Here is a 21,295-nt window from a genome sequence, read left to right on the forward strand (position 1 = left end):
TAGTAGCGCAGACGCACGGAAGAAGAAAAAATATTTTAGGTTCAGCCATTTTATTTGAAGTTTCCTTTTTCGCGTAGATGGCAGACATGAAACAGGGGCACCGCGGGCGCGTACCGCGACGAGTGCCGACGGGCGCTCCTGTAGCCGCCGCCCCCGCGCGTTCCGGCCGCGCTACACATATAGCCATGCAGCACTCACACAACACATACAACCCAAACCCTACGCTTACACATACATGATGGATGACTCGCGGGTGCGTACCACGAGTGTCATATTCATACAGCCATACATATCATACGATCAGCTGGGTCACTGAAAAATATTTTCCAAAACAGTAGTAGCTTCTATCCCGTTTACATTGATGATATGGTTATGGTGTGACGCAGAAATAGTGAACGTGGTTCTAAACATTCTTATAAGTACACAAAAAGCACCTGTCAAAGGATTATATCAAGTATCATCAAATTGGAAAATATTTTTAAAGGGCTACCCAGTTGGTGGACTTAAGATAAACTCAGATGTTACATTTAAAATCAGACTTCTTTCTATATTTTGCTCTTGATTTTAAATTTTTAATCTGAGTTTAAAACCAATTTAAGCGGGGTTAAAGCTCAAAAGCACGTGTTTGTGAATTATTTCACATTGTTGGGGACTTTAACTGTCATATACATCACATCTAATCACAATACAGTGCTTTTGACTTTTTATATCACACATACTAAATAACAGTCGAAGAGATTTTGAACAGACGCCATTTGCATTTAAACGCGCGGGAAACGTTGTAGACCGAATGAATTGTGAAGTGTTAAGAATGTGTACAGATTATGAACTATGTAAGTGTCAATAAGTGAACTGGACATGAAATCGTAGCCGTTATTTGTGGAGGTCGAAAGATCATTTTGCTCTATTATAGTGTTATTGTGTAACCATAACTTAGTGATGTAGACGTAATAGCCGGAGACAAAGTCTGCTCAGTTACACAGAATGTTTTGTGATTGATTCGATAAAATGTGAAATTATTTATCTTCTTAAAAATAGTACTAAAGTGTGTGTGTGTGTGTGTGTGTGGTTTCGAGCTTTTGAATTAAAAGGCCGAACCAAGCCAAGTCTCAAAGATCACAATTTATCAATGAATTATCAAACAGCCTGTGTAACTGAAATATTTGAGGTGGTAAATAAGTATATAGATAAAAGACTTGATATAACAATGTCTGCCGATATGTGTCAAGCTTAATACAAATAATTAAGTTTCGTTAATAAGCTTGACGTATTAATTATGCTCATGTGGACACATATTTTCGTCGTTTTCGTGATGCTGTGCCGCTGTTATAATTTTGTATGTATTCGAACGCACATGTGCGTCTACGGCATATGATGAAATATCGAATTTGATAGCTAGCAGCGCGTTAAGAGCGTTTATACCTGCTGAGATGGCAACGTTGCATTTTTGTTAGTTTTTCTCGATTATTCCATAAAAATTTGATGAAAATGCAACGCAACGTAACGTTGCCAGCTCAGCAGGTATAAACGCTCTTAAACCTTGACAGCTAATCTTTTCGTATTTGACTGTTATATTTTGACTGCCGAAAGAAAAATTTTTTTTATACATTTTTATGATGAATTCAAGACTAGTTTCTATTGTCAATTTTCGGAGAATTTTCTCCTATCGTGATAGGGGTAAAAAATGCCCAAGTTAGTTGATTATTTTTACAAATTTTTTTTGGTCATTTTCGTATAATTTGTTCCTTATTTTTTTTGATACGCCATTGCCCCAGTGTTGCAAACTTAAATTGTTATTTTAAAAACTATCGCAAAAAACTTGTTCAGCAGAAACTAGTGATTGGTTATTATATATTTAATAATATTCCCCGCCATAAATTGATGAACAAAATTTGTACAAGTGCATTTAAGTGGCATTTTCAACTCATTCATTACAACTCAAATATGTGCCATTGCTCATTTCATATTATAGATTAACGTCACATAGGTACAGGTACGTCGCCATATAATTATATCGCTAGCGACTAAAGTTTTAAATGCTTTTAGATAGCTTTTTGGTCAAACCTAATAACAATACTTTAGTCCCATCTCTTAGCCAGATTTGGCATCTTCAACTTTTTATAATGTATCTCATTCAACTAAAAATAATCTAATCGAAACTAGGAGGGTCAGTCAAATCATTTGTAAGCAGAATTGAAAATGAAAATACTTTTTATTGTATTCTTTAGTGTTTACAATTATAGTGTCAAGGTTGGGACTTCCTTTTAAGTATAGAAATACTTGTGCCAGGAGGTCCCGCTCCTCTATATTTAGAATTTTAGTAGTTTCTTTACTTTCCCGCCCCCTTGTCAGCAAAGTAAGCAACCTTCTAAACCCCCCTTGCTTACGTTAACAATGATGTATTATTTAATCTGTTGAGGTTTCATAATCGTTTAACATGAGAAGAAGTTTTCAACTGTAAAAAAAAAGTAATTTATAGATTAAACTATTTTTATGCGTAGTTGAAATGAGCCAAGCAAAGATTACCGCATTTTGGTATTTGTATTTACCTATATTTTAATGAATGACCACATTTCCCATTTCGAAACTAGATACCAAATCTAGTTACGAAATAGGACTAAATAAAAATATAACCAGGAAAGACGTTACATGAAAGACTACGTTTCTTATATTTAATTTGTATTTGATCCTAACCTAAACTTGGCAGCGTATCTAATAAGATACATGTTGAAAATAGTCTGAATGGCTTCGAGAAAAGTATGGTACGGCCGTGCCTTTGTTTTTGTTTTGCTCGACTTGGCGGGGGCACTGCCGTGCCCACAGATAATCTAAGATCATCTTTTTGTAATTTTTTTTAAGTTATTTTTGTTAGTGCTACAAGAATCCAACGAGGCTTGAATTGAGTAAACTTGTCTTGCCAAGTTTTGGTTTAAAAGGGAATAATTATGAACAATCTGTATATTAATCATATACATGATTGTATATTATACATTGATTGATCGCGTAATATGAATGTGATCCAGTGGAATGTCGATTCAAATAAATAAAGAGATCTCATCACATGGCTGATACAGGTTAGTCATTGAAGAAGTATAAATATTTTTGGAAGCTTGCAAGTAAAACGAGAAGGTATAGTCAACAGCTGTTTTGTTTTAATATAACATTAATTATAAATTCGATACGAAAGTAACTATACATTACTCGTACTAGCGCTTGGGTAGGTAGGTACCTTTTGAAAGTTTCTTAATTATTTTCTTATGTCGTATTTTACTAATTTTTTTTGCCCGCGGGGATTATTCCGAGACGTTATCATATTTATTAACTTTCGGCGAACGGACAGAGTACTTATGTAGAGTAAAATTGAGTGTATTTATTAAATGAATCTCGAAGTACCTCCATAATACCATCGCATGTTTTGATGAATCATAACATAATCATACCAATATATTAAAAACTAAATCACTAAGCTGTAATTTCATGCAACTTAGGGCCAGAACAAATAGAGACAGAACGCCAAAGTGCAATCTTGACGTATTCTCTCAAGGAAATGTGTCACGTCGGTTCTCAGTGTAAACAAACCATTAGGCATTATATTTCATGTATATTTTTGTTTAAAATAAATTTATAAATTTCACCCTTTTGCATTATCAGCGCGAAAGAGATGAAATCATTGCATTGTGTGTCCGACTGATTTAGGTAGTAAAATGTTTAAGTTTTAAATCTATAAGTCTTCCTTGATAAATTTAACTTGTAAATTCTGTCTTGACTCTATTGAATTGCGCGCTAGGTTTTTTCGCAGACTAAAACTATTTCTTTCTCGTAAAGAGTGTGAAAAGGACTGCTCTATTAGACCATTTCATACTAGGACTGTCCCGGCACAAATTTAACAATAACATTCTATACGTCCTTACCATTTGTAAACCATTGAAACCCGTACTAAACGATACTTTTATGAATTTGTATCGTGCGACGGTGTAAGCACTATTCTGTGCCGGTGTAGTAGGTTGCACTTGCACCTCATTCAATTAATAAAAACGGAATATCGTCACTACTTTGAAAAAAAAAACTCTTATTTCCAATCAATACGTTAAAAAACTGAGCCATGAAATAATGGTTATAAATTTCACCTAGAAAAATTGACGGTTTTGACGCGAGATCCCAGAGGCCGTATTGTCTAAGGCGTAAAGTTTCGCCATCGCATTCACTATCTTTTTGTAGCCTCGTGTTATCCGGTGTGACAGAAGAAGTGGTGTTGTTGTTGTTTCTTTAAAAAAATATGGCTCTGTCCATTGGAGGACAATTTTGCCAGTGTCTAGTAGTTTTTGCCGTTGTACGGTAAAAAAGTTCTAGAAAACGAAATATGTGAGGTAATGGTGGATGAACGATGACAGCGCGAATCAAAAATAGAAAGTTAAGAAGTGGTGAAATTGACTGATTCCAAGTAAGACAAAATAAAGGTGCGACCAAACCGCTGCTTAAAAAACGGTGACGGCACGGAATCGCAGTGACGCACCGTATGCGCACCGTTTTTATCGCATGCTCTTCACACTGCTGCTTAAAATACGGAATCGCAGTGACGTGCCGCAAAACGTCAGGACTTTACCGAACAAAAGTCTTGTCGTTTACGGCACGTCACTGCGATTCCGCACCGTTTGCGTATTTTAAGCAGCGGTGTGGAAAGCATGCAATAAAAACGGTGCGTCACTGCGATTCCGTGCCGTCACCGTTTTTTAAGCAGCCGTTTGGTCGCACCTTAAGGCCTCAGAACTTATGACATTTCTGCTACTTAATCGTTTCTATTCTGTGGTAATTAATGCAAAGATTTTTTTTCTTGTTAAGTTGGAGACTGGCAAACGTCTTACTACGATACAGTCTGATAGAGCAAAAATTGATGTCTTATATGCCCTTAAGTGTCTTGTATGCTCTTAAGTACGTTCGTCCCATTTTTCTCTCATTTTGGTCCCTTTTCGGAGGCCATACTGTCTAGTGTCTATTGAACTTGAAATTTCAATCTTACTATTTCTTTCTCTGAAATGATAAGTATAGATCTCTATCTATAGAAACGATCTCTATCTAACGATGAATGCGATTGCGGATGCCCCGCAAATAGTATGGCCTCTGCGCTGTTACATTAAGTATGCACTGGGATCAAGAGGGAGCAAGAAGATTGAGTAAACTTAAGCCCTCTCTTTCACTTCTGACATTCCATTGAAATCGTAATAGATTTAAGCCATTGGTTCAAATACGGTATTTGACTATTTTGTATATGTTTTATAAATTAAAACTACACAATACCTGTTATCGAATAGAAAAACAATTTTAAGCTACCTTTACAAATAACAAAGTTATAAAGATTTGAAATTCAAGATTAGACAGAGAAAAACATGCTGGCATGTGACGTCACACGCCAGTATCGCCATACTAGAGAAAAGCGTTTGAGAAAGAGACAGGTATATAGATTTTTCAAAAAATCAGTATAAATCCAATTTTCAACCGATTTAAATTTTCTCTTCGCTAAACTATCTGTATATCTTTATTTTAATAATAATATTAAGATATGGCAAAATCAGGAGTTGTCAAATACCGTATTGTCCGTATCACTTTGATGGTTTATATTTAATGTTTTAAACTTTCGTGATTTCCACTCATAGTCAAAATTCCACAAACGGGACCTATGTCACGCTAAAACACGAGTAATAATTACCTCGACGTTTCGACCACATTACACTGGCCGTGGTCACGAGAAGGCTGAAGTGTGGGGTGTCAAGTCTGCCTAGCACCGTTTGTATTATTTAGGCAGGATGCTATGGGTAAGGACACATGAATTGACTATGTAAACAAGTTGACATCATCACAATTGTATTAATATTATTTTGTAGTTTGCGTCAATTATTTATTTCGTTCTTATATAACATTTTGATCTCGTTTAAAGTCGCTAAAACTAGAAAAACGTCAGAGGAGCTGTCAGAAATTGTCTATGGTCGATAAGGATGAAGATATAAATTACACAGTAGGCACCTAAATATTTGCTATGTATAGTCTAAGTACTACAATAACAACTTGTTACAACTTGATGATCTTAAAAAAAACAAAGCCTACTCCTTTTTCAAAGGGTCGGTAACACATCAGCTTATTTTATGGGTGTCCGTAGGCGGCGGTGATTGCTTTCCAATCCGATGACGCCCCCACTTGTTTCCCCCCCTATCAATAATGACTGTTGCTAAACAAACTGTCGACGGTGAAGCTGGTACGTGAATATGGCGGCTGTCAAACGTAGTATGTAGTATCTATTAGGAATTTTTTAAACTATTCTTCGCTAAAACTGACTATTTCTCTCAGCTCCGTCTGTAATCTTCATTAGTGTATGCTGGCTCCTCATATGTGTGCAGAAGGTTCACACTATTAAAAATGGAAGTATGAATGGCGTGTATGCTGGCTCCTAAAAGTTAAATTACATGCAGAAGGTTCACACTATTAAAAATGGAAGTATGAATGGCGAAATAATGCATACGATCACACTGCCGATTATCTAAAACTTAAATGAACTGATCAATTTCTCCCCAAATTGGGGTACTTAAATGGGGATTTGGGGTAAAAGTTAAATTTGATGCTTTCCAAGTTTTTGCTCAAAACATTGTCTGCTCATTTCGTTCGGTACCAAATTGTTTCGAAATAATTATAATAATTAACCAAATGTAAGTGATATCCTAATTAAGACTCTGTAAATAATTTATTGATATTGTATAGACGCCATTTTTAATGTTAGACTCGTTTAGATGTAAGATGATTCAAATATATTAGGCCAGTTATGAAATTATGAATTTAGAACTATTTTTCTTCCACGTCTTATGATTGTATGTTTGTGTTTTAAAGGCATTTACTGCCGCGAACGCATATATGCGTTTTCATTTGAACGCATTTGTGTGATGACGGCAGTGATCACGTTAGAGTAATATAATTATGTGTTGTATGGATGTCATAATAATAATAAAAAAAACTGTTAACCAATAGAAACGTCAGCTTCTTATAACACCGTTCATTTCGAATGTAATTGGTTCTATAAACGATATATTTTGTGTCTGGGCCTGTTTCGTTTGTTATTTTTAGTGTTGACGAAATAAGTTTTAGGTTAAAAATCAAGTATATTCTATACAAAAACGTAACCGATAGCGAACTCAAATGAGCTACCTTTGTTTCCATCTCGATGTCTGCTTTGGTAGCTGGCTTCGAAATGGGAAATGATTCCCGATTCGAAAGCACAATTCCTATTTCGTAGCTAGCTACCAAATCTTGGAGATGGGAAAATCGTTACCATTTGGTAGCTAGCTTCAGATAAGAAAGCACAATTCCTATTTCGTAGCTAGTTACCAAATCTGGCTACGAGATGGGAGAATTGTTCCCATTTGGTAGCTAGCTACAAGGTGGAAAAGCAGAATTATCGTTTCGTAGCTAATTACCAAATCTGGTTACGAGATGAGAGAATTGTTCCCATTTGCTAGCTACAAGATGGAAAGCACAAATCCCATTTCGTAACTAGCTACGAAACTGGCTACGAGATGGGACTAAAGGACTAGCCAACGTTAATATTTAAACTGCTACGCTGATACACAGTTATCACAGTTAAATCCAGCTCTTAAGTCTGGAATGGAAAATCGAAAAACGCCTTTCGGCAATGAAATTGTTATACCTAGCAATTTTAAACTCATTTTAGCTCAGGTCTTACCACAACAAAATGTGTCTTGGACAGGCCCAAAACGAGTTTTCTGTAAAACGGACAGGCTTAAACACACGTTTAACGAATGCCTAAGCTGTCTTTGTTAACACGCCTGGGGTCTAACGCATATCATCGATCAGGGCTCGATACCGGTACCTAATGAAGGGGTAATATCGATATTTTACCGGTACTATAGAACCTGCAGGGTTACTACGAAACTCGAAACTTGAAGTTCGTGTCGTGCGGTCCCTCTGACACTTATACTATGTAATACGAGAGCGAGAGGGACTGCAGGACACGGACTTCGAGTTACGAGTTTCGTAGTAGCCCTGCAGAGGCCGTATTTTCTAACGCGCTGACGTTCGCGATCGCATTCACCGTCTCTTTCTACCCTCGTCTTATACGGTGTGACAGAAAAAAGAGGTGAAAACGATTGTGATTCCAAGTGCGTGACAATAAGGCTCGCTTTATTCAATTTAGGCCAGTGTTTTTCAAACTTTTTCATGTCGCGACCCCCCTTGGTATGAAAAATATTCGGCGACCCAGCTTACCTCCACTTGCAGGTTAGTTGTATTATTTTACGTTTATTAAAAACGTTGAATAATCATACACAATAACGGCGAGTGTTTTAAAGATACGGCGACCCACAGGTTGAAAAACACTGATTTAGGTTATAACAAGCTGTTACGATTGTCAAAAAAACTATCACCGATTAGACCTCTATTGAAAATAATTTGTTAAGTAAGAACCTTTAAACCTGCTGAGCTGGCAACGTTGCATTTTTGTTAGTTTTTCTCGATTATTCCGTAAAAATGAATGAAAATTAAAAATGTGGTCTAAGAGAACTCTTCTTATACGTTATGGTGTCTACTCCAATAATTATTCGCGATAGACTTTTATTTTCATTAAAAAACGTTAATAAACATTTGTTCATTTTTAAAGAATGTACCTAAATGTCTATCACGAATAATTATATTACCACGTTTTTAATTTTCATTAATTTTTTATGGAATAATCGAGAAAAACTAACAAAAATGCAACGTTGCCAGCTCAGCAAGTTTAAACTCTCTTAAGTATACCGGCATTCTTGGCACCGATATCAGACCCTATCAATTTAAATTTTAAAATATAGCTCCATCGAAACTATCGATGATTCCGCCATTGAGGTTGAAAAATACACTATATCAGACCCTATCTTAGATGTTTCTGTGACAGGCTAGGATCGTGAGATCATTTGACAAGTGACAGTCGTGTCACGTTATTGATAACTAAAGGAGCCAATCGGGAGCAAGTTGGCAACGTCAAACGGCCCTCACGATTCTAACGCCATCTAGCGACATTTCGTCTGTAAACCCTCATTGACAGTTTGTAAATTTGATAAATAAAATTTTAATTTCAATACAGTGGCAGTTTCTAATTTTTATGAACGGATTAAACGCATTCACTGCCGACTGCCTTCCACAGGTGCCACCGACGCACATGTGCGTTCAAAATGTATGAATAATTATGACAGCGGCACTGGGTGAAGTTCCGGAAACGCATATGCGCGTCGGTGGCAGTGAATGCGTTAATAATTTTAATTGTATATAAATCGGCACAATTTCAGTAATAAAAACTACCTATGTATTAAAAAAAGACGTTATTCTTGTACGTTGTATACCTTTAAAGTGCAACTTGATATTATATCGGATGTCGAATAGATAATAAAAATGTCTGTAATCGAATAATATTTTTATTTTGATTCTACCTACAACTAGTTAGGTTTACTTCTTCCCCTTCCCCTTTTTGGGCTTCTGTTCGGGCTCCGGTGGCGGCGGTTCCGGTGGTGGGGGAGGCCAGTATCTGTATACATAAAGCTGCGTGTTTACCTGATAGGTGGGCCAATCAACTATTTTAACGGCACTTTGGGCGTCTCCTGCGTTACCAAAAAATCGTACTTCCAACAAGATATTTCACGGTTTAATAGGTTGAACTTACGTAGGATGACATGTATTCATGTACACCATCTATTAAATTACAGAAAAAACATGTTTACTTACAAAAATCTGCAATTGTTTGAAAAATGTCGCGGACAGATTAATCTCGGTAAAAACCACCAGGGCTACTACGAAACTCGAAGTTCGTGTCGTACGGTCCCTCTGACACTTGTACTATTTAATACAAGAGCGAGAGGGACCACACGACACGAATTTCGAGTTTCGTAGTAGCCCTGCAGGTATGCTCGTGGATGGGTGGTGAGGATAGATAACTAAAGTGTTTCTATTGGTTCATGATAAAGACATTCCTCGAAACAATCCTCGCACATCTCTGTTGGAAACGCGGCCTTAATGGTGGACTTTTGTAATTCTAATTACTAGCTATTGCTTGTGGTTGAAACTTTGTGGAAACAAGTTTTGAAATGATTTGTTAGCCATCCAGTTTAGCAGGAGTCAGGTGACTCGATATGACGTTGACGTGACCAAAGCTTGAAAAAAAAAACGACTGCTTTCTGTCAAGTTTTCTTGCGGCACATTCCTCTTGGCGATGATCTGATGAATTGATTACGGTCTTTCATAAAGTTATGCCAGTATAGCCGGCCAAGCGCGAGTTGGTTTTGTATTGTAGTAATTTTGTGGTTATTTGTGGGTGTTAGCAGAACACTGCCCCTGAGCAAAACGTGCACAGTGTTGGGTCACTTTATATGGGATACTGAGACGGACATAGAAAAATTATGCTTGCTGTAAAAGCAGTTAGACAACCAAATTATCCTATAAAAGTTCCGTTTTTTTTTTCCTTTCTAGGTTTGGAACCCTAAAAAAGATAGTAAAATCGCCCTTAGCGGTCTACTTATAAAAGCGTTTTGATTTTGATCGACCACTGTCGAGACACGATTCATCATCCCAGCCTATATACGTCCCAACTCCCACTGCTGGGCACAGGCCTCCTCTCAGAACAAGAGGGCTTGGGCCATAGTTCCCACGCGGGCCCAGTGCAGATTGGGAACTTCGCACGCACCATTGAATCGTTTCGCAGGTTTGTCCAGGTTTCCTCACGATGTTTTCCTTCACCGCAAAGCTCGTGGTAAATTTCAAATGTAATTCCGCACATGAATTTCGAAAAACTCAGAGGTGCGAGCCGGGGTTCGAACCCACGACACTCTGCTTGAGAGGCGATAGGTCAAACCACTAGGCCACCACGGCTTCTTCAAGCAAACGATCATGTCATAATTTAAGTACACTATAAGGGGCTGTTTCACCATTCATTGATTAGTGTTAACTTTTTTTTTTTTTTGAAACTACTAACTGACGGTTAAATGTGATGCCGTCTCCGTCTATTCGAACAAAACAAATAGAGACGGCATCACATTTAACCGTCAGTTAACACTAATCAATGGATGGTGAAACAGCCCTTAAATGTCCGTCGAAAATATTTATCCCATATGATTCAGTTCCATATTGTCAGGATCCCCATAATTTGACATGTTTGTCTCTCGAGCACAGCGCTGAATACGTAGTGAAAACACTTGACTGACTTATCAAACAGCTCGTCTGTGGCTGCGAAGCCGAGTGGCAGGATGTGGCTCTTTCGGTTCCATTCCTCGCGCTCCAACTCCTCTAGCTCGTCCAGATCGCGCTCTTCTTTCGCTTTCAACTGTAAAGGAAAAACAGTAAAGCATTTTTTAAACAGATCAATTTTGTGACTACCAAGAAGTAGGTACTTAGATACGATACAGTCGAGTTCTTAAACTTGCGAGCAAAAATTCGATCAAATATATCTGAACACGCTTCTACCTACGTCGTTTACAATATATACCTACTAAGGGCCTGTTTCAACACTTGTCGACTAACTTTAAGTGACGAATATCAGTGATGCCGTCTCTGTTTGTTTTGTCAGAATAAACAAAAGAAGTCCGAAAGACTGCATTACTTTTATCTGACACTTAAAGTTAGTCGACAAGTGGTGAAACATGCCCTTAGTCGTGTTCGTTTAATTTTTGAACAAGTTTTTGCTCAAAAATATGAGAACTTGATTGGTACAGGGTCGGGTCAGTCAAAAAGACCTATTGAAACTAACCTAACCATAAAAATTTCTTTTTTAATACAAGCTTTTTTGCTGACTACTTTTTGTTGACTGTACTTGCATTGTCACCCAAACTACATTTGCACACCAAATTTCAAGTCGATGCTATTAACCGTTGAAGAGTTTCGTCCTGCGGAGACGATCCTGGCTGGACTGACAGGATGTCACTACTAGATTATTGTATTGTTACGTGATTTACATAAGTATATGCAAAATTTCAAGTCAATCCGACTACTGGAAGTTGGTCGAATTTAACTTGCAAGATTTGCCTACAGACAGATAGACAGACAGACAGACAACGGGACAGGTGAAACTAAATATAAGCCTGTAAAAAATAGTATGAGCAGCGCTAACTGCGCGTGTCGCGTGCATAGAATTGTACCTACCTACTTACACCCGCCTAGCGTAGGCCCTAAGGCCGGTCCCGCCAGAATCATACAACTGCCTTTTTTCTGTAAAAGAGAATCACCTCCATCAACGCCAAATACTCCTCAGTGTCCACGTCCTTCTTTTTTCCCCCTTCACCGCTTTAGCGTCCTTCTTCACCGGCTTCTCCTTTTTCGGCTTGAACTTTAGCGGCGCGTACAAACGCTTCGGATTCTGCAGCTGGAAGGGGGCATCAATCAGCTGGTATTCCGGCGTGTAGGTGAAGATGGAACGGACCAGGTCGAACTGGTAGTCTGTGCTGAATCTGGAACGGGGATTTTTATGATCATCCAAAAAAGAAAAAGTTGCCTATTTGGGGCACCTAATAAGATACTACAGATATGAACTCTTGGAATTAATAATGTTGGGCAAAGTTGTAAGCAAAAGTGGAAAGTCGTAGAGGGGAGGAGGAGGGTAGTAAGAAGAAGTCGTAGCTACGCCATATCCAGAAGAGGACGGGAATTAAGAGCACGGCAAGCTTCTCGGACTGGCAAAAGATCGAATTGGATATGCGGAGCCGACTGCCAACCTTTGGAGAGGTACTTGAATAGAGACAGTCTATTTGTCGAGATTTGCAACTGATCCTAAAACGACGGTCACAACGCCCACAACCACTTAGAATATGACTTGTATGCTACAGTGGCCTTAGGCTTATTGCTTCTGGAAGCAATCCTGCCGGCAAGCATCTGTATATAGGGAGGTGCATTTATAGGTTTCATCATGTATCTTAGAGTAGTCTTGTTCTATGTATTTTCTTTTACGCCAGGAGGATGCAAGTGCCCCCCTTGCACCCCCATCCCGGCGCCCATGACAGTGGCGTTCAAAGAGATTATACTAACAAGTCAAAGATGTAATGCATGATCTTCATCAGATCCCTCAGAGCACACTCGTATGCCGTGGCCTTGAATGTCACCAAGTGCTTCGAGTCCTTCGGTGTGGTTATCTTCTGAACTTCAGCTTCATCAAGAGCCTTGTACCTGACTCCAGCTTCTTCAGGGTTGGGAAGTCTTTGGTCTTCGGCTATGAAGCGAGCGGCTGAGAGCATGTTGTCCTGTAGGTAAGTGGGTATACCTATGAGTTTTAATTTTTTATATGTCAAATCAAGTACCTCATCATGTTCAAAATATTAAGACAGACAGAAATTTTATTTTTGTCCTATGATCTGATCTGAGCAGTAGAGCCGATTTCGTTGCACCCACGATAAAAAAAATACTTATAACAGTATCCGTTGGTGGTACAGTCACCAGCACCAATATCTGATACAACTCTATTTCTAGGGCCGGAAGGACGTGTCAGATATTTTTGCACGCTTCGCTGTGGCAGATATTAATGCGGTGACTGTACGATAGCACTTTAAACCATTCTGTTAGGTAGCTATTTATTACATACAATTCGTTTAATTTTTTCTAAAAAAATCACACGACATTTGGTCGAAATGTAAAAATATTATGATTTTTTTTATAGAAAACCTTAATTTTTTTTACGGGATCTTGGAAATGGCTTTATTTCGATGAAATCTGCTGTGTGAGAGTTTTCGACGAAAACAATCAATGTAGCTTGGCCTTGTAGTTGTGAAGCCAGAGTTACTCTCGGTCGCCCAGGTACCTAATATATTTATTACTAACTATTGCTCGCGGCTCAGTCCGCGTAGAATTCGTTTATCGCTATCCCGCGGGAACTATGCAGTTTTACGGGATAAAAACATCCTATGTCCTTCCCCGGGACAAACTATTTGTATACTGAATTTCATTTAAATCGGTTCAGCAGTAAACGTGAAGAGGTAACAAATTTTCGCATTTATAATGTAGTGAGAAGTTCATCATCCCAGCCTACTGCTGGACACAGGCCTCCTCTCAGAATGAAAGAGCCTGGGCCGTAGTTCCCACGCGAGCCCAGTGCTAATTGGGAACTTCACACACACCATTGAATTGCTTCGCCGGTTTGTGCAGGATTCCTCACGATCCTTCACCGTAAAGCTTGTGGTAAATTTGATATGTAATTTCGCACATGAATATCGAAAAACTCAGAGGTGCGAACTGGGATTTGAACCCACGATCCTCTGCTTGAAAGGCGATAGGTCAAACCACTAGGCCACCACGGCTTGCAGTGGGAAGTTGCACTCGTGAAAATAGAATCGCCTTTCAGCAAATCAACCATAAATGGCGCTGTATCCAGCAGTCAGTAGCGGCGTTAGGGTAGGGCGCGGTGGGGCGAAAACGGCGCCTGAAGCCTATACCTTCTAGAAAATTCCAAAAAGTTTGGGGTGCCGTGGAAATTCCGCCCAGGGCGCTGGAAGTGCTAAAACCGTCACTACCAGCAGTCCCTTACCCTGAACCTTCGCAGCATGCGCTGCCGGTCCGCCGCGTCGAACTGCTGTATCTCCTTCATCCATTCGCAGAACCACAACATCAGCACCGCCTGCACTTCTGCAATGATCTCAACAGTAATTATCATTAAATTGGGTAGCATCAAGCATGACTATTTGTAATTTTAAATTTAAAGATAGATATATCACGGTTTGAAACAGACAACCCTGTGTTTGACAGACAAACTGACAGACAAAAATCTGAGCAATAGGGCTCTTTTGGCACGCAACCCTAAAATAATCAATATTATCACTAAAACTTAGGTATATAGTTATTGCATCAGGCGTTACTTTGCGGAGGTCTATATCAATGAACTAACTGTGATGTTAAACTAACATCTGGTAGCATTGGTGAGCTGTGTTGTTCTGAAGATGAGTTGGTTTAGTTCGAAACGCGTCAGAGTAGTGTGGTTGTGGTGATTTTATTTCTATTTACACAAACATACATAAAATCACGCTTCTTTCCCAACGGGGTTGGCAGAGACTACATCCTCCCACTTGTTACGATCCTGGCATACAACTCTCGCTTCCTCTACATTCATCAATTTTTATTTATTTATTGTGATAGTTGCTATTTTATGTGTGTTCTTACAGTGTGAAAGTGGAGGAACTGCATGAATACACATTTTTTGCATACACGTAGCTATCATAAGGTGGCGGGTGAGCAAAGTAATTGTTTTGGTTCCATAAAACTTACCTCTATCCAGCATATCGTCTTGAGCCCTTCTCAGCAGATTAGCCATTGTATCCAAAAACCAGAACTCCGCCAAGCTGCTTTTATATCTCGTGCAACCAACCAATTCAGCAATAACATCAATGTACTTCTGCTGAGCAGTGACCGCTATTTTAGGAATGGCAGCGGGGTCAATCATGGTCTTAAAATTCTCTGGCAGGACATGAATTCTATTCTGTTCTTCGATCTTCCTTATTTTGTCGGAGAACATGTGACGTAGCGACGGTGTTGGGAAGACTTCCTTTTCTTCTTCAAAGAAGTCTTCTACTGTTACTACAGATTCTTCTTCTGGTGGTGACTCTTCGGTGGGTAATCTTTGTTCTTCTACAGTAGGACCTGGAGTTATACCACTATTATTTCCTCATGCCATGTTAACTAAAGAAGAAAATAATCTGTCACGGCAATATTACACTGTGTTTCTTAAAAGATGGGCTCACGGAAAACAAAGAGGCCATCCATAACTACGTGTAAGACGCAAGGATGCAAGTGGCGCGTTGCCATTTATTGTGCCGTTCTAAGGGGGAGGCTTTTGTTCACCAGTGGATGTCTTCCGGCTAATGATAATGAGAACTTTGACTCCCACGGACAAGAGCTCTACTAACCCTTAACGAGCCAAAGAAGAATAATAATCATATAGAACTCACCTATTTCCTCTAATTCTCCTGAATCTGACGAGGATGCCATGGATATTGGTGGTGACCTGATGCATTCCAAGCCGCTCACAGACAATATCCTGTTGATGCCGGTGATGTGGGTATCTTCTACACGTCTTGAAGCCATCTTGATAAATTAGAACTTTGGGAATCAAATCAAAAAAAGATTATAAGATTTCAAGGTCACTGCACCGCCCTCCCAATCCGCACTGGGCCCACATGAGTACTACCGCTTAAGCCCTTTTTGAGAGTGGGTTTTTGGCAGTGGGACGTATATAGGCTGGGATGATGATCACTGAACTCTTTAAAGAAATGTTCTTATTTAAGAACTAAACTAAGACCTATTTAGGTCCCCTTAGACCTTTATTTATTGTTAATAGTTTACTTATCATAAATTGAGTAATTTTTATTTCGGTATTTTGACGCTTCCGTTTCTACGGAGCATGGCTACGGATTGCCATTTGACAGTTTGTTTTAATTTGTTTTTTTTTTATAACTGAGTTGTCAATACAGTTATACTTTTTTGCAAAATAGTTCGAAACTTTATAGAGCTGCTTCTACGATTCAGGTAAAAAATGTCACTTCAAAGTTCAATATCTCAAAAATGGTTTCAAATTAAAAAAACGCATTCAAATCGGTTCACCCGTTTAAGAGCTACGGTGCCACAGACAGAGACATCCCGTGAGAATATGTGTTATTCCAGATGTCCGGCTATCTACATACGAAATGATTCCGATCATCCAAATCTATCCAGCGGTTTGAGCGCGAAGGAGTAGGTAACAAAAATAAGTACGCACTTGTGATTATTACTAGGATTTTGTTAAAGCACATGGCGAAAACCAGATCCCGCTATAAATGTCACCTCAACAGCCACTTGTCTGCGTGTCTGTAACAAGGAGCTCGACAGTGGGGTCTGCATATATCGGTGTAAATTTTCGGGAGACGGTAATTAGTACGTGTTAAGTGGAGACCCTATAAATACACCTCTGTAGTTGTAAGCTGTGGCGCAAGCTGTAAAAGACGAGCGGAGGTATAATAATACACACAAACATCACGCCTGTATGTCCAAATTGCCCAAATGGGGTAGGCAGAGCACACGAAACGTTACCGATTCGGAGCCACTTTAAGCAATTTTAGGTTTTAAGTTTGACAAACACGGTACAATAGTGACAGGTTGCTAGCCTGTCGCCTACGGTATACCTTAACCTATATCCTCAGTCGCCTCTTACGACGTCCACGGAAGGAATGGAGAGGTGTAATTCTAACCCGACACCACACGGGTAAATAATAATAAGTTTTTGTTAATCATTTAATTTTATTTCTGTAACACAAGGTCTTTTTACCCCCGACGCAAAAAAGAAGTGTTATAAGTTTGGCGCCAATGTCTGTCTGTGGCATGGTAGCTCTCAAAAACGGATCGACCGATTTCGATGTGTTTTTTTTACATAAAAGCTAGTTTCCATGCAGGGTTTCTTAGCTATGTTTGATAAAAATCGGTTCAGCTTTGAGACATTCACCTTTGAAATGACAATACAACACAATTACTCTTTATTGTACACCAGAAATAGTAAGAGATACAGAAAACAGGTAGGTACACAGAAGGAAAGCTACAAGGTAAACAATAGGCGGCCTTATCGCTTAAGAGCGATCTCTTCCAGGCAACCTTTTTACAGAAAGAAGTAAGAACTAGATTAGGTACAGCAATTGGTGCATTAGCAGTAATAATTTAATAAGAATGCCAATTAATAGACTTGTCTATCAACTTGAAAGTTCGACTTTAGCGACATATTCATTTGATAGGAACTTGTTTAAGAATTGATAGACCACTTATTTGGCTGGTGGTACAATAAAGAATTATATAATTCAATACAATAAGCGTATGCTTACAACTTGGACCCCACGTGCACCCTTATTTCGGGTCTCCATCCACCCCTGTATTTTGGCTTCCAATTAGACCGCGTAATGGCGGCGTGTACCGAATTTAATGAATTCACGGTGACAGGTTATGGGCCCGCTTCATATGGAAATTGATGCGAATATGAAAGTGAATTTAACATAAACTACCTTTGGGAAGAAAACTATCGCATTCGATTGAAGTTGTAGTTTAGTTTTAATTGCTAACGTGTACAGTCGGAGACGAAAATTATATTAACACTTACCTAGATAATTTTAAATCCGATTTTTTTTCACTTCTCATGCTCTTCAAGTTCATATTTATGCTAGATCTAGGCGACATAAAATGACTTTTTATGTTCTAGTGCATAAAATAAAATCTTCGTCTAAGTAACACCAAGGGAATCAGGTGTAAACAGCCCCACAAACAAAGAAGATTCTACATTTTTTCAGTCAGTCAAAATATATCTAAAATAATAATTATATATATAATGCATGAACAATAAAATGTACATAGTAAGTAAAGAATTCTTTCAACTGTTCCTATTTCAGTTCCTTGCCATCGAAGTGAAAATCAGAGTGTAAAACTTGAGCATAAACCCATTTTCCCCTCGACGTGTCTATCGACCCTCGCCGTACCGGCTTCGGTGGAACATGAGCGTCTCGGGTAAAATGGCTCGTTTTACGCTCTCGTACAATCTACTATTATTTTCAATTCAACTACCACCTGTTTTTTGTATTGCTTACTATATTGTTATGTTTAATAAAAAGGTATGTATTATATCAATACAAATGTCAGATTACTTACATGTGTGTGTTAACTAATGTGTAAAACATATGCGTCGGATGCTATGACGGATATCACGACCGACGCGTATTGGCGACGGACGCAAAGACAATTTGCAAGTTTAAGGGGCTGTTTCACCATCCATTGATTAGCGTTAACCGACGGTTAAATGTGATGCCGTCTCCGTCTATTCGAACAAAACAAATAGAGACGGCATCACACCTAACTGCCAGTTAACACTAATCAATGGATGGTGAAACAGCCCCTTAAGAAAGTAAAACATCGATGCCTTCAGCGGCAAAACCTTCAAATGATCATCCTACTCCCTCTTAATATTATAAATGTGAATTTGTGAGATGTGGATGTTTGTTACTCATCATCACATATCATCATCATCATCATCATTCAGCCGAAAAGACGTCCACTGCTGGACATAGGTCCCCAAGGGTCTCCACTCAGACCGGTCTTGTGCTTTCCGCATCCACCGCGATCCGCCATCTTAACCAAGTCGTCGCTCATCTTGTTTGTTACTCAATCACGTCTAAACCGCTGAACGATATAGATCAAATTCTGGTGCACAGATAGTTTGAGTCCTGGAGAAGGACATAGGATAGTTTTTATCCGGAAAATTGCATAGTTCCGGGATAGTGATAAGAAAATACTACGCGGACGGAGTCGCGGGCAACAGCTAGTAATAAGTATATTAGGTACCTGGGCGACCGAGAGTAACTCGGGACACTACTACAAGGCCAAGCTACGTTGATTGTTGTCGTTGAAAACTCTCACACAGCAGATTTCATCGAAATAAAGCCATTTCCAAGATCCACTAAAACATATTTATTATTATTTATTTATTTTTGTGCCAGAGAATTTTTACAGATAATTTCTTGAGTCTCAAGCACTAATGGCTCTATCTCCGAAACTATAATTGTCGACACTACTTAAAAAAAAACTCGTATCTCAAAGTAGATAATTTTTCTGAGTGGACCTTATGAACATTACGTCAAGGTTCAATTTTGTTGACATATTGATTTTAGATACGAGATTTTTTCAAAGTAGTGACGTTATTAGAGACGTATAGGTAGCGTCAGTCACGATGACGCGTTCCGTGGTTCTTATTACAATGTCATTAATGTCTAATTTTGACAAAATCTCGCGTTTTCATGGATGGCACTAGGTATATGTAGGTTCGAAGTCAAAACTCCGCACTTTTAAGAATTAAACCACATTTAGACTGTGCGAGAACTTGTATGCAAGGATCACTACATTGCGGTATTTGTTTGATCAACTGAATTTATTGTCCCTCAACAGTCCGCGATGTAATACAACTTGCATCTTGGGCAAGGTCCGCCCACATTGCTACCACCATCTTGCTCGCTAATCCTGCCGTGAAGCAGCAGTGCTTGCACTGTTGTGTTTCGGCGTGGAGAGACAGCCGGTGAAATTACTGGCACTTGAGGTATCCATCTTAGGCCTCTAGGTTGGCAAGGCAAGATTTTTATGGGCGGTGGTGATCTCTTACCATCAGGAGACCCACTTGCTCGTTTGCCAACCAGTCGAATAAAAAAAAACTGACAACAAACATTTCAATATTCGAATAAACTTTTTTGAACCGCGTTTTTGCTCTAACAAATTACTAGGTACCGTACATTTTTCGCAAAACGAAAGCAGATTTTATTTGCCAATTGTTCGTCTACCGAGCGTTCGCCGAATTCGTCCTACGCACTTCGCAGATTTTTGCCACACTCGTAGGCTCTTACATGTGTTATAGTGTGTGTGAGTGACACACACGCGTAATAATGCGTGCAGCAAAAATGCAACTCCGCGACTCGGTTAAATGTTGGACGAACAGGGACTATGGAGTGGGTTGGACATTTTTTTTTTGTGGGGGAACGACGTTGGACCTATAGCCTCCCGAACAGACATCGATTTTGGAAGGAAATACCTTAATATTCTTTGCTTTACAGTTACACTTATACCTATTCGTCTTTTTTTCAATTATGTGCATGTTTTCGAGAGCCGTAAGTACTATTTAATATTAAGTATGTTGTAATAACCTACATGTTACAAGGAAGCAGTTTAATTCTACTTCTTACTAACATTATAAATGCGAAAGTTTGTAAGTATGTTTCTTTTTTACCTCTTCACGTCAAAACCGCTGAACTTAAGATGAAATTTGGTACCTATACAGGTCTTTTGATTTGATTTTTATCCCGGAAAATTGCATAGTTCCTGCGGGATAGCGATAATTCTACGCGGACGGAGTCGCGTACAATAGTATGAAGTTCCAATCCGCACAGGGCCCGCGTGGGAACTACGGCCCAAGCCTCTCTTTCCAAGGGGAAGCGATGCCTTCAGCAGTAAATAACTTATGATTCCCGTGGAATTACTGAATAATCGAACCAACTGAAACATAATCCACTGTGGAACCTTTTCACAGAACTAACCTAACCAATAAAAAGTTGAAAACCCCCGACTTTGCCACTTCAAAGTTCAATATCTCAAAAACGGCTAAACAGATTTTGGTAAAACATGTCTAAGAACCGATATATCGATATGGGTTTTACGGGATGACCGTAAAAGTAACCAAAAAATGGAATTGAATAAAAAATACTAAAAGATTAAAAAAAAACAATCTTGTCTAAGAACCGGTGCTGGAAAACTT

At 38.9% G+C, this 21,295-nt stretch overlaps 1 protein-coding gene and 1 pseudogene across 3 annotated transcripts in view; one reads left to right on the forward strand and one right to left on the reverse strand.

The window, feature by feature from the left end:
* LOC141442178 (tetraspanin-33-like) overlaps positions 1-21,295 on the forward strand; it is a 185,707-nt gene that overhangs the window by 13,790 nt on the left and 150,622 nt on the right. The window contains exons 7-8 of one of the 3 annotated variants that reach the window (XR_012452900.1): positions 78-6,392; positions 6,465-7,333. Coding sequence is in view for 1 of the 3 variants with exons in the window: in XM_074107085.1 (XP_073963186.1) it covers positions 78-90 (13 nt within the window). In the remaining 2 variants the exon portion in view is untranslated. Of the gene's footprint in view, positions 1-77; positions 6,426-6,464; positions 7,334-21,295 lie in introns of those variants that run through there. The other 2 variants (XR_012452901.1, XM_074107085.1) reach the window with 2 other exon arrangements.
* On the reverse strand, positions 9,433-16,382 carry LOC141442174 (uncharacterized; annotated as a pseudogene).

The sequence above is a fragment of the Choristoneura fumiferana genome, chromosome 25 (assembly GCF_025370935.1).
Source record: "Choristoneura fumiferana chromosome 25, NRCan_CFum_1, whole genome shotgun sequence".
NCBI lineage: Eukaryota > Metazoa > Arthropoda > Insecta > Lepidoptera > Tortricidae > Choristoneura > Choristoneura fumiferana.